At 45.5% G+C, this 14,305-nt stretch overlaps 1 protein-coding gene across 1 annotated transcript in view; it reads left to right on the top strand.

The window, feature by feature from the left end:
- The window catches only part of atrnl1a (attractin-like 1a), a 301,564-nt gene that overhangs the window by 185,101 nt on the left and 102,158 nt on the right, over positions 1-14,305 (top strand). Inside the window, exon 27 of the mRNA XM_066679153.1 lies at positions 6,095-6,173. Within this exon, the coding sequence (XP_066535250.1) occupies positions 6,095-6,173 (79 nt within the window). The remainder of the gene's footprint in view (positions 1-6,094; positions 6,174-14,305) is intronic.

The following is a 14,305-nucleotide window of genomic DNA, read 5'->3' as shown; positions in this document are numbered from 1 at the left end:
TCTATCTGTCTGTCTGTCTGTCTCTTTCTATACTCTCGGCCTGTTCTTCTATATTGTCTCTGTCGACCTGTTTTTTGTTTTTTCTTTTGGTCTCTGTATATCTGTTTGTCTTTCTGTCTGTGCTCCCTGTTTATCTATATTATCTCTCTCTCTCTCTCTCTCTCTCTCTCTCTCTCTCTCTCTCTCTGCTCTGTGTTGGTGATGTTGAGGACTGAAGGTTAACTCTGTCTCTTTGTTCCCGCAGTGTAAAATATCCATAGTGTTTCTCCTCAGGTGAAGCCGAGTATGAGCTTCTGAATGGAGGGTTTTTTTTTTTGTTTTTTTTTCTGTAGTGGTCCCTCATTAGCGTCAGAAGTTCATTTCCAATGCTTCCTTTGAAGAGTGAGTTTTGGAGATGCTCTCCTCGAAGCGAAGCAGGAAAAGTGCCCATAATTAAAGTGTGCTCATGCTTCTCACCCACTCCTCAAACTAATTGGTGACATCGCAGGTCGTTTTAGCCCAATTACACCCCCCCCCCCCCTCTCTCTCTCTCACACACACACACACATTCTCTCTCACTCACACACTCTCTCTCTCACTCACACACTCTCTTGCTCTCTGTTGATTAGCAATCATCACCCCCCCTCTCTCTCTCTCTCTCTCTTTCTCTCTCTCTCTCTCTCTCTCTCTCTCTCTCTCTCTCTCTCTCTCTCTTTCTCTCTCACACACACTCTCATTTATTTATTATCCTGTAGTTTCAGAGTAAAGTGTGAATGAACTCACCCTCATTTTCACCAGGTTCACACTCGTGGTTTTCTGAGAACGCAGGGCACTGCTGTTTGTTATCAGTTCGACCGCTTTTCCCTTTTTTCTCACACATTGTTTAATGGCGCAGTTCCTCTTCTGTCTGTTAGAAAATGAAAGGAATATTTTGTCCTCAGATCACTCTGTGCACAACACTGGGCTCAGAATGGTTTAACTTTAAAGGTTTGGAGTGGGTGATTATGTCTCTGTAGAAGTATACTTTGAGATAAGGTACTGGAGAATACTGAATATATAACACACACGTGTGTGTGTGTGTGTGTGAGAGTGTAAGTATGAGTGTGAGAAAGAGAGGGTCCGTGTGACAGTGTCGGGAATTGTGTTCCTTATGGGGACTTTCTTTTTAAATGTTAGGGTTAGAATGTTTGTTAAATATGCCTCCATAAAATGAATGGAATACTGTGTAATGTCCCTGCAAGACATGAAGAGAAATGTGTGTGTGTGTGTGTGTGTGTGTACTCAGGTTCTGGTACTGGACTCTGCTCTGTGTTCATGTATTGACTGTGTAGTTTCTCAAATGGTAGTTCTCTCTCTCTCTCTCTCTCTTTCTCTCTGTGTTTGTGTGTGTTTGTGTGTGTGTGTGTTGCTGCTGCTGCAGGTAGATTGACTTTCACCTTAAATCTTTACTTACACCGAGATCACAACCTCCACCGATCAATAACACAGATGAGTGCACCCTCACACACACACTTCAGGACACTGACATGTGCATTAATATTACATTACACACACTCAGACATTTTGACCAGCGTCTGAATACCGATCAGACAGAGAGAGGCAGAAACTCCCAGTCTGTTAAGAATAGTTTGCAATCACTGGAACACTAGATTTAGTACCATTCACACATTCTTTAAATACAGAAGTGTGTTAGACTTGATTTAATTCACCTTCCGTCAAATCACGCAAAAAGAGCAATTATTTCTCTGTAGACATTTCAGAGAAGATTCATTCATGCATTGCCTTTAACCACTTATAGAGTTCAGGCTCGTGGTGGGTCTAGAGCAGGGGTCGGCAACCTGCGGCTCCAGAGGCTGTTTGATCCCTCTGATGAGGCTCAGCTTTTGAAAATAATTAATGAGCATTTAATAAAAACGTATTTTATTTTGGTTCGTTCATTTTCAAAATGTAATTCTATGAAGATTATGGTGATCTTATAACATCTAAAATATTTTGTCGCTCTTAATACACGTCACAATACACGTGCATGGTGGTGCAGCAGGTAGTTGTCGCAGTCACACAGCTCCAGGGGCCTGGAGGTTGTGGGTTCGATTCCCGCTCCGGGTGACTGTCTGTGAGGAGTGTGGTGTGTTCTCCCTGTGTCTGCGTGGGTTTCCTCCGGGTGACTGTCTGTGAGGAGTGTGGTGTGTTCTCTCTGTGTCTGTGTGGGTTTCCTCTGGGTGCTCCGGTTTCCTCCCACAATCCAAAAACACACGTTGGTAGGTGGATTGGGGACTCAATAGTGTCTGTAGGTGTGAGTGAATGTATGTATGTGTGTGTGTCTGTGTTGCCCTGTGAAGGACTGGTGCCCCCTCCAGGGTGTATTCCCGCCTTGCGCCCAATGATTCCAGGTAGGCTCTGGACCCACCGTGACCCTGAACTGGATAAGGGTTACAGATAATGAATGAATGAATGAATGAACTTCCAATGTGCAGTTTCTTGAACTTTTTGACCGCTGACTGCATGGCGCCAGTAAAACAATGATGGCACGCAGAGAGGGGACAGCATTTTTGTTTGCTGCCAGTGGACAAGGACTCAAATAGACATTGAGTATTTTACTTAACCGTCAACACAACGTCTTTTTTTCGGAGTTAAAAATAAATGTTATTTCATTTTCTCTGCAGTCGTTCATTAATTTCATAAATGTAACACAGTAAAGTTTGTTTATACAGAGCACAAAGGCAAAAAAAAAAAACCCGGTTATGCGCAGTGTTATTTCATTTAAAATTTCCAAAGGGTTTTGTGGCTCCCAGTGTTTTCTTTACTGTGTGAAATGTGTCCAAATGGCTCTTTGAGTGGTAAAGGTTGCCGACCCCTGGTCTAGAGCCTGTCTGGAATTACTGGGGGCAAGGCAGGAACACACCCTGGAGGGGGCGCTAGACCTTCACAGGTCATTATTATAAAAAAAATAAAATAAATGGGATTTTTCAGGAGACTTTAAAAATGTAGAGAATCTGGGACTCAAGTCATCTATTCAAGACAAGGTCTTTAATTTCGACTGACAGATTTTATCACTTTTAGCACAGTGATATGGGTCTGAAAGGACGTGGAAATGTCACAAAAAGGAACAAGTTGTTACTGAGAAACATAAAGAGGAACAAAAGACGACCGTCCCAGAGCCCAGGCCTCGACGTCACTGAATGTGTTCGCCATGAACATGGACCACGGACGGCAGGAAACGCCAACCTCAAAAGACACTTGGAAGGTCTCCCTGCAGATGTCTGCACTAAGGATATGCACAGGAGGTGCATTTAAGGTGGAGCAGCAAATTCAAAAGAGAAGCAGCTTCTGTCTCGTGATTTCTCTAGCTGTAGCTTGAAGAGAAAAGGCAGGTAGTTGAAGACAAGGACAGCTGCCTGATGCTTGACTCTGAGGAAATAAATGGACTTGTGATGTCAATCAGGCCGAGAGAAATCCTCTTCATCGCGGCGCTGTGGATCGGGGAGGTGTGAAGAAAGCTGCTGTCAAAGAGGAGAAAGCCATCACAGCACATTGCATCAGCTTTCACACATCTCTAGGCTGAAGTTGCGCTAATTAGCCTTTTCCTCCTCACATTAGAACGTTAGCCATCCTATTAAGAAGTAATTGCCCTCATCGTTAATAGATTTATTAAAGATTGGAAGCGTTTTGCTGGCGCTTTGGCATAAATTGGACAGAACTACATTTATATTAGTCCTCTGTGAAATGGACTGCATTAACTGAGTCCCTTTGAAAAGTGATATTTGAAGTGAAGCACCTCTTAAAATTGTAATAATAATTTTCTTGGGGTTCTTTTAAAGTTAACCAGTTAACCCTTTTATTCTCTACTTATTATTCTATCTATTATTGCATTATTCCACTCAGGAAACAGCAGAGAAATATTATAGATTTTTCTCTTTCTTTTTTTATTATTTTGTATTAATTCACTTAGTTAAATTAGCAAAGATATAAAAAATAATATGCTCCACATAAATCAGTAGCAGCTTGTTCCTCTTTACAAAGACATCATCAAACTATGCATGTATAGTGCACTTTTATTACAGCTATGGGTGTAATTTCCTGAGATATGGTGGAGGTTATAGCCCCGGTAATGCTATGCTGATCATATAAGCCCTGCATTTTAATACAATTTGGTAATAATAGCTTGTTTTAGTGATTAAAAGAAAGTTAATGTCATATATAAAAAGAATTATCGCTTACTTACTATAGTGATTATTTTCCCTTTGGATGTGTGTGTGTGTTTGCGACTGGCAGTGTGTGTCATGCCCTTTCCTCTGGTCACTGTCTGTGAGGAGTGTGGTGTGTTCTCCCTGTGTCTGTGTGGGTTTCCTCCGGGTGACTGTCTGTGAGGAGTGTGGTGTGTTCTCCCTGTGTCTGCGTAGGTTTCCTCCGGGTGACTGTGAGGAGTGTGGTGTGTTCTCCCTGTGTCTGCGTGGGTTTCCTCTGGTCACTGTCTGTGAGGAGTTGGTGTGTTCTCCCTGTGTCTGCGTGGGTTTCCTCCGGGTGACTGTCTGTGAGGAGTGTGGTGTGTTCTCCCTCTGTCTGCGTGGGTTTCCTCCGGGTGACTGTCTGTGAGGAGTTGGTGTGTTCTCCCTGTGTCTGCGTGGGTTTCCTCTGGTCACTGTCTGTGAGGAGCGTGGTGTGTTCTCCCTGTGTCTGTGTGGGTTTCCTCCGGGTGACTGTCTGTGAGGAGTGTGGTGTGTTCTCCCTGTGTCTGCGTGGGTTTCCTCCGGGTGACTGTCTGTGAGGAGTGTGGTGTTTTCTCCCTGTGTCTGCGTGGGTTTCCTCTGGCCACTGTCTGTGAGGAGTGTGGTGTGTTCTCCCTGTGTCTGCGTGGGTTTCCTCCGGGTGACTGTCTGTGAGGAGTGTGGTGTGTTCTCCCTGTGTCTGTGTGGGTTTCCTCTGGGTGACTGTCTATGAGGAGTGTGGTGTGTTCTCCCTGTGTTTGTGTGGGTTTCCTCCAGGTGACTGTCTGTGAGGAGTGTGGTGTGTTCTCCCTCTGTCTGCGTGGGTTTCCTCCGGGTGACTGTCTGTGAGGAGTGTGGTGTGTTCTCCCTGTGTCTGCGTGGGTTTCCTCCGGGTGACTGTCTGTGAGGAGTGTGGTGTGTTCTCCCTGTGTCTGTGTGGGTTTCCTCTGGGTGACTGTCTGTGAGGAGTGTGGTGTGTTCTCCCTGTGTTTGTGTGGGTTTCCTCCGGGTGACTGTCTGTGAGGAGTGTGGTGTGTTCTCCCTCTGTCTGCGTGGGTTTCCTCCGGGTGACTGTCTGTGAGGAGTGTGGTGTGTTCTCCCTGTGTCTGCGTGGGTTTCCTCCAGGTGACTGTCTGTGAGGAGTGGGGTGTATTCTCCCTGTGTCTGTGTGGGTTTCCTCCGGGTGACTGTCTGTGAGGAGTGTGGTGTGTTCTCCCTGTGTCCGCGTGGGTTTCCTCCAGGTGACTGTCTTTGAGGAGTGGGGTGTGTTCTCCCTGTGTCTGCGTGTGTTTCCTCCGGGTGACTGTCTTTGAGGAGTGGGGTGTGTTCTCCCTGTGTCTGTGTGGGTTTCCTCGGGTCACTGTCTGTGAGGAGTGTGGTGTGTTCTCCCTGTGTCTGTGTGGGTTTCCTCGGGTCACTCTCTTTGAGGAGTGTGGTGTGTTCTCCCTGTGTCTGTATGGGTTTCCTGCAGGTGCTCCTCCTTCCTCCCACAATCCAAAAACTCATGCTGTTTGGTGGATTGGTTGTGTGACATTGTCCAGAGATGAGAGAGTGAGAGTGTGTGTGTGTGTGTGTGTGTGTGAGTGACTGGCTGAATGTGTGGAATTGTCCACAGTTCTGATTGGGTAAGTGTGGGAAAGGTTCCGCTGGTGTAAATGTGTAAGTGACTGGGTGGGTGTGTGAATGACTTGTGAGTGACACCATGACCCTGATCATCATTACAGACAATGAAAGAATGAGTGATTTTACTATAGAGAGGTGTGAATGTGTGTGTGACTGGGTGAGTGTGTGAGGTGAATGATGCCCTGTCTGGACCTCTCTGGACTGACTGTGACCCTAAAGTGTTTTTTTTTTTTTTTCAGAAGATGAATGAATGAATACTCTCTGAATTCCTGTTCTCTGTTCCACAGCTGTTTTCTTTCTCTTCTGCTGGTTGTTGCTGTGGTTTGGAAATTAAAGCAGACCTGCTGGGCGTCCAGGAGGAGGGAGGTATGTGTTCATTATGTGTTTGTGAATAATATCAGCGTTACACCAAATTGAACTCAACAGCTGTAGACCGTTCTGAACAATGCACCAATAGTCAAAGCGACCTTATTGGGCGTTTTTACACAGAACAAGTGCGTTCTCTGTAGAGGACATGTGCTCCCTGTGTTTTCACATTTAACAAAAGATTCCCTTTGATCAGACGTGCTGAAACTCACAACTCCACTTTACCACTGCATTGTAAATTCAGAAATAGTTCAGCCTTTTACTGGTCTAACAGCTACCGCAAGCTAACATAGCCAACGGAATGACCCCGGCAAGTAAATGCCATGAATATATAGAGCTTTAATCTTTGTCCTGAAAAAGAAAACCCCAGTGTTTGTGTGTGTTGTGAAAATGTCAGCAGCCGGCTGCAGCGAACGGGCTTCTTTTAACGAGGAGCGTGCGACGATAAACACCGCCATTTTCCTTCATTACACGTCCGCACGAAGCAATTAATTCTGACAGCACCCAGCACAAATGGGGCGCTTTGTTGTGTCTCCGAGAGCTTCGACAGATGCCCTGCTCGTCCCTCTCTTTGTCTTTGCTGGAGTTTAACAGGCTACAACACACAGCCGTAAAAATACAAACAAACCGTACATGAAAACGGGAAGCTTGAAAGAGTAATCATCGAGAGTTTTAAAATACGATACAATAATCTCCTTTTTACCCAGCATCCGTGCTTCTGGGAGAGAAAGTGTAGTTTTCATGCCATTTTGTCATCACAGTTGGTGTTTGGATCCTCATCAAATATGTACTTGTAAAGCAGGCTCTCAGGGCATTCTGATAATGGAGTAGTTTAATCTAAACAAAGGAGCCGCTGCTGCCTGTCTTATCTTCCGGGGAGTGGGTTTGATTAGACAGAAACAATACAATGAGAGTTGATATGAATCGCTTCGGCTCACCAGCTGTAGGGCCTTTCCGGGTTTGATCATTTGAAAGCCTCCCTTTAGACTGCGCTACTGTCTGATTGGTTTGGAAGCGGCTCCTGCCGCCTGCTTCTCGGCATGCGTTTGTTTATCCAGCTTCTTATGGCTTTTGGCTTTTTGGCTTTCTCAGAATGAAAATGAAACTAAATAATTCAAGCCATGGAGGCCCTTATGTAACCGAATGGTGTGTAATACACTCAGAAAACAGCCTTCTGAACAGGCTCTGTACCACAGTTAGTCCTGACCGTGCAGGGGCCTTTATTCATCAAAGCTGAGCTGTTGGTCCCCAGTTTTGTCTGATGTTTCTGCAGTGAGTTCTGTGAGATGAAATAGCTTCTGATGATGACTCTTTGCAAAAGCCTTTTTTATATGTTTCACTCTGCCGTATTTATCAACAATTAAACTGTTAAAGTAATACTATGTAAGAGTGGATATGATTTTCCTGGGCTCCGCCTACAGTTGCAGAGTATAATCCACTTTTACAAAACGGTCCTAAAATGAAGGAGGAGTGGGGGAGTAACAACAATTGCGGCTGTAGTGTGAAGGCTTAGTGAAACATTCATTCATTCATTCATTCATTCATTCATTATCTGTAACTGCATATCCAATTCAGGGTCACGGTGGGTCCAGAGCCTACCTGGAATCATTGGGCGCAAGGTGGGAATACACCCTGGAGGGGGCGCCAGTGCTTCACAGGGCAACACACACATTCACTCACACACTCACACCTACGGACACTTTGGAGTCGCCAATCCACCTACCAACGTGTGTTTTTGGACTGTGGGAGGAAACCGGAGCACCCGGAGGAAACCCACGCAGACACAGGGAGAACACACCACACTCCTCACAGACAGTCACCTGGAGGAAACCCACGCAGACACAGAGAGAACACACCACACTCCTCACAGACAGTCACCTGGAGGAAACCCACGCAGACACAGGGAGAACACACCACACTCCTCACAGACAGTCACCCGGAGGAAACCCACACGGACACAGAGAGAACACACCACACTCCTCACAGACAGTCACCCGGAGGAAACCCACGCAGACACAGGGAGAACAAACCAAACTCCTCACAGACAGTCACCCGGAGGAAACCCACGCAGACAAAGGGAGAACACACCACACTCCTCACAGACAGTCACCCGGAGGAAACCCACGCAGACACAGGGAGAACAAACCAAACTCCTCACAGACAGTCACCTGGAGGGAACCCACGCAGACACAGGGAGAACACACCACACTCCTCACAGACAGTCACCCAGAGGAAACTCACGCAGACACAGGGAGAACACACCACACTCCTCACAGACAGTCACCCGGAGGAAACCCCCGCAGACACAGGGAGAACCCACAACCTTCAGGTCTACTACCTGCTGCGCCACCGTGCCGCCCTCTTAGTGAAACATCACAATAATGTAGACCTAATGTTGCTTTGAATGGTAAATTAGTAATTTGAGGTATTACTGTAGATATCATTCATTCATTCCTTCATTTCTGTAACTGCTTCATGCTGTTCAGGGTCTCAGTCCATCCATAGCCCATCCAGAATCACAAGATAAGTCAGACACATCGTGGACATGGTGCCGGTCCATCACAGGGCAGCACACACTCATCCACTCACACGAGGACAATTTCACACATTCACCCAGTCACTCTCACACTAGACTGCTATTATTATTATTATTATTGTAGCATGAAAATGTCTTCAGCTATCACAGTTTTATATTTGGAACGTACTGCCCACCCTGGTGGACCCCTCCTGAGAGAACATCAGACCTGTTCATGTTTGTTTTCCCTCTGAGCTCACACTCAATACACACAGTAACACACATCCTCTTTTTCTCTCTAACCCTCTCTGAACTGTGTCTACATTATTTATGATGCCACTCTCATTTCACCCTTGCCTTCGGAGCTGGGTGTAGTACAGTATACGCTGGCAGTGTTACAACCATCTGTTTTTCATTTCAAACACACACACACACACACGTGTACACACATACGTACACATGCACACAGTCGCACAGGAGAAGGCTACGGCGTCCAGCAGTGATGATGTCATAATGTATAGGTTACATGCTTCAAGCACTGACTCGTAAACTATGAGGAGTGCAGTCCCCAGATGCTGTTCTCCGGCTGAGGCACACAGCTGAGGTTTCACACTCCAGCCGTTAACAGCGCCATACAGCACTGATGTAGATTCATTTACGAAATCACAGGCACAAACATGCGCTCATTCAGACTGTACCCGGTCTCTCATCTAGAACACTAGCAGGATATATTCCACCTAAAGTCCGAGACAAATGTACAGGTGTTTACATTCACACACAGGGGCCCTCCAGGTAAAAATTCTGGCATATCATGCATGTGTGAAAGCATGGGCTTTACATATAAGCAAGCTGGGGGTCTTTTTGAGTTTCCAATTCACCTACCAACGTGTGTTTTTGGACTGTGGGAGGAAACCGGAGCACCCGGAGGAAACCCACGCAGACACAGGGAGAACACACCACACTCCTCACAGACAGTCACCTGGAGGAAACCCACTCAGACACAGAGAGAACACACCACACTCCTCACAGACAGTCACCTGGAGGAAACCCACTCAGACACAGGGAGAACACACCACACTCCTCACAGACAGTCACCTGGAGGAAACCCACTCAGACACAGGGAGAACACACCACACTCCTCACAGACAGTCACCTGGAGGAAACCCACGCAGACACAGGGAGAACACACCACACTCCTCACAGACAGTCACCCGGAGGAAACCCACGCAGACACAGGGAGAACACACCACACTCCTCACAGACAGTCACCTGGAGGAAACCCACGCAGACACAGGGAGAACACACCACACTCCTTACAGACAGTCACCCGGAGAGGGAATTGAACTCACAACCTCCAGGATCAACTCCCTGCTGCGCCTCTGTGCCACCCAGACCCACATTATTGTATTGCATTTATACAATCTAACTTCTGTGGATTGCCTTAAAAAAAGCCTAATACCCTACCTGCTGGTTTATTTATATGGCTGTACTTATAAAGGTACACTATGAAAGCATGATTTGACAATGTAGCACAAATAGACACAACACCGTGGTAGGGTCAGTGTGATTCTTGCTCATGTTGTAATTTGCAATCTGCATGAAATTTTTGTATAATATCTTTCAATGTGAAACCAAAAACCGTCAGACAGGGCAGAGACAGGGCGGAGACAGGGCAGAGCAACAGCACTATTAGACAGAGACATAAATTTGCATGTCAAAATGCAGACACAAACTCAGTGTGTCTTTATATGTCCCTGCTGAATTAGCTAGTGAACCACTGCGGATACAGAATGGCGCAGCGATAACTGAAGCAGCCATGATTTATCGCAATTGACTTGTATGGTCTTGGAGACCAACCCGTCAACCACTGATTTAAAGGTCCACTCTGAGAAGACCTGTTTAGACAAGGGAGAAAGCAGCTGTGGTGTTTGGTCCTTGTGATATTTTGACTAAAGTGTTGGAAATAATATAAAAGGAATAATACAGCTTAAAACCCCATTCATCAGATGGTCTCGGATGTGGTCCACCATCTTGGATCTGCTCTGAAATATCTCTATGTGCTTAATGGCCATTTTGACTGGGAATTAATTTAAGGAAGGGTACTTTGTATTGGAGAAGATGAAACGATCTCCCACTGCATCCGCGGCAGCGAGTCTCCGTCTATCCTTCCACCGTCTAGACGAATCCTGGCGGAGAGGTGGAGGAGCGCGTATTGTCAGGCCTCATTGCTGACACTGGCTAACTCGCAATTTGCCGAGCTGGATCCTTTAAGCGCACTTAAGCGGCCCTTCATCATTCTCTCTCCACAGCCATCAAGCGGGAAATTAACAATGCAAATCAATGGAGCTGAATGGTGTGTGTTTTATTATCCTCCCTCTCTGATGTATTTAGAGCATGAATGATTATTACAGAGATAGATGGAGGACGGATGGCGCCGCAGGCACTCAGGGAATCAGTCAATGCACTCAAATGGCTTAAATTTATTATTTTATCCTTCTGCGCCGCCTTTTGGGGAAAGTTTTCATTTCATTTCAGTGAATTTAATGTCATCCCTCCCTGGATGTGAACTGGGAAAAGAGTAGCTGCATTCTCTCGCTGAAAAAATGAAGCTGTTGTTTTTACGTGCATTAAGTAACATAAGGTACAGGCTACTTTGGAGGGTTCGGCACAGTGGTGCAGCAGGTTAGTGTCGCAGTCACACAGCTCCAGGGACCTGGAGAATGTGGGTTCGAGTCCTTCTCCGGCTGACTGTCTGTGAGGAGTGTGGTGTGTTCTCTGTGTGTCCGCGTGGATTTCCTCTGAGTGACTGTCTGTGAGGAGTGCGGTGTGTTCTCTCTGTGTCTGTGTGGGTTTCCTCCAGGTTACTGTCTGTGAGGAGTTTGGTGCTCCTACGTGTGGTTTCCTCCCATGGTCCAAAAACACACTTTGGTAGGTGGATTGATGACTCAAAAGTGTCAGAATGTGTGAGTGTGAGTGTGTGTTGCCCTATGAAGGACTGGCACCCCCTCCAGGGTGTATTCCCACCTTGTCCCCAATGATTCCAGGTAGGCTCTGGACCCACCGCGACCCTGAACTGGATAAGGGTTACAGACAATGAATGAATGAATTAATAATTCGGTGGGAAACTGGAACTTGTGCAAAGTGAACTGTGTAGTTCTCAAAGTTCTTAGTTTTGTTTAAGGCCTGCTTGTGGGACCATAGACACTGTCTCATCCAGGATTTCTTCTGAACATAAAGTTATTAATATAGTTTGTCCGTCTTTTCTGCAGTAAGCTTCTACTTCTCTAGGAGTTGCTCCAGATCACACTGACGTGGTGGTGGTGTGTTAGTGTGTGTTGTTCTGGTATGAGTGGATCAGTAACTAACACACCACCAACACATCAGTGTCACAGCAGCACTGACAACGATCCACCACCAAATCATACCTGCTCTGTGGGGGTCCTGACCATATGAAGTATGCAGAGCAACAGGTGAACTACAGTCTGTAAAAGTAGAAATGAAAGATGCTCCTGTATAGTCTGTGGAGCCGAGAAAATAAACAGACAGTGGTGTTATGTCTGATTGGAGTTGAGGAGAGGTCTCTTCTGAGATTTTATGATGGACCCCTAAGCTGCTCCAAGGGGTCATGGCCCCATTTTGATGGAGGTCATGAGACAGATTCATAAGATTTCTACTTTGTGAGGGGAATATGTGGAACCTGCTTTCTAGCAAATCAACATACAGCCCTTTTTTATGTAAAGATACTACTCCTCGCTGTTATTAACAATGAACAATGCCACAATTAAAATCCATTAATATGTTCAATTCCAGGCAGTATAAATTCCATATGGATTTGAGAGAGAGAGAGAGACAGAGACAGAGTGGGAGAAGCCTCTTGCAGCCGGTTAATTATGGATCATAAAACAGGACTGTGGAAAACAAATTTAGAACTGGGTTTATGATAATGTCTTTTCCCAACAATCATTTTTGGATATGAGATCAAACAATCAGAGCCACTTTGAAATTCTAATGACGATGCACAAGACGTCTTGTGCAGATGTCTTTGATTTGCCTAATAGGGTCTCCCCCCAGTAGACGCCGAGCCTTATCTTGACAACTAACCTCATTAAGTTTGGCTCTTGTCTTGCCAGAGATGTATAAATAACCAAAAAGAGCCTGGCTTATTTTCACTATTTCATGAGTGCTCAGCACTCTTCTATTCTATAATTCATATTGTTATCTAACACCTGCTATTACTAGGGTCTTCAAATAATGTTGGCTTGTATCTGGGTAGTGATACAAGTCATGCTGGACCTGTAGTGTGAAAAAATGATTATCTAGGTTTGTTTGTGTGGTTATTTTATTGATAAACATTAAGAAAGACTGCCATCAAAGTACCCTTCACTGCCAATTTCAAGTTGTGTAAATGGCCTGGTTTGCATTTATAAAGTTTGTGATGTCACAACTCTACCTTCAGTCTAAGGCTATTGTTTAACCCAACGATTCCCTTTAAAGTGTTGTTAAGAGGCTTTTCAAACTGGTCTTCATCTTGACTGAGACAAAATACAGAATGGAAGTGGTTTATAAATTGTTTACCTTAGTAGTAAGTGGAAGAGTGAGACTGCATTCTCAGGAGGGATGGGGCTTCATCTAACACCTTTGGGATGAGTAGGAGTGGTGTTTATAATCCAGAACCAATCATCCATCATTAGTACCAGAGCAAATAGATTCTCTTTTGGTTGAATACCGTCAGATCCTCCCAGCAACATTCCAGGATTTTTTATAAATTTGCGGGAAACTGGACCTTATCAAGGATCCCTGACTTTCTGAGTTGGGAACATCTATAACAAGACAACGTGGTTTCAAAATGCAAGAAGCTGGTTAATGGGTAAAGGAACTGTCAATCATTTTCAATTCCAGCCAATCGCATTACAGATTGTGGTTGTTGACCATAATATATATATATACAGGGGTTGGACAATGAAACTGAAACAACTGGTTTTAGACCGCAATAATGTATTAGTGTGGTGTAGGACCTCCTTTTTGCGGCCAATACAGCTTCAATTTGTCTTGGGAATGGCATATACAAGTCCTGCACAGTGGTCAGAGGGATTTTAAGCCATTCTTCTTGCAGGATAGTGGCCAGGTCTCTACGTGATGCTGGTGGAGGAAAACGTTTCCTGACTCGCTCCTCCAAAACACCCCAAAGTGTCTCAATAATATTTAGATCTGGTGACTGTGCAGGCCATGGGAGATGTTCAACTTCACTTTCATGTTCATCAAACCAGTCTTTCACCAGTCTCGCTGTGTGTATTGGTGCATTGTCGTCCTGATACACGGCACCGCCTTCAGGACACAATGTTTGAACCATTGGATGCACGTGGTCCTCCAGAATGGTTCGGTAGTCCTTGGCAGTGACACGCCCATCTAGCACAAGTATTGGGCCAAGGGAATGCCATGATATGGCAGCCCAAACCATCACTGATCCACCCCCATGCTTCACTCTGGGCATGCAACAGTCTGGTGGTACGCCTCTTTGGGGCTTCTCCACACCGTAACTCTCCTGGATGTGGGGAAAACAGTAAAGGTGGATTCATCAGAGAACAATGCATGTTTCACATTGTCCACAGCCCAAGAT

Source organism: Hoplias malabaricus, chromosome 8 (genome assembly GCF_029633855.1).
Source record: "Hoplias malabaricus isolate fHopMal1 chromosome 8, fHopMal1.hap1, whole genome shotgun sequence".
In the NCBI taxonomy this organism is placed as follows: domain Eukaryota; kingdom Metazoa; phylum Chordata; class Actinopteri; order Characiformes; family Erythrinidae; genus Hoplias; species Hoplias malabaricus.
This window is presented reverse-complemented; position numbering and strand designations above follow the sequence as displayed.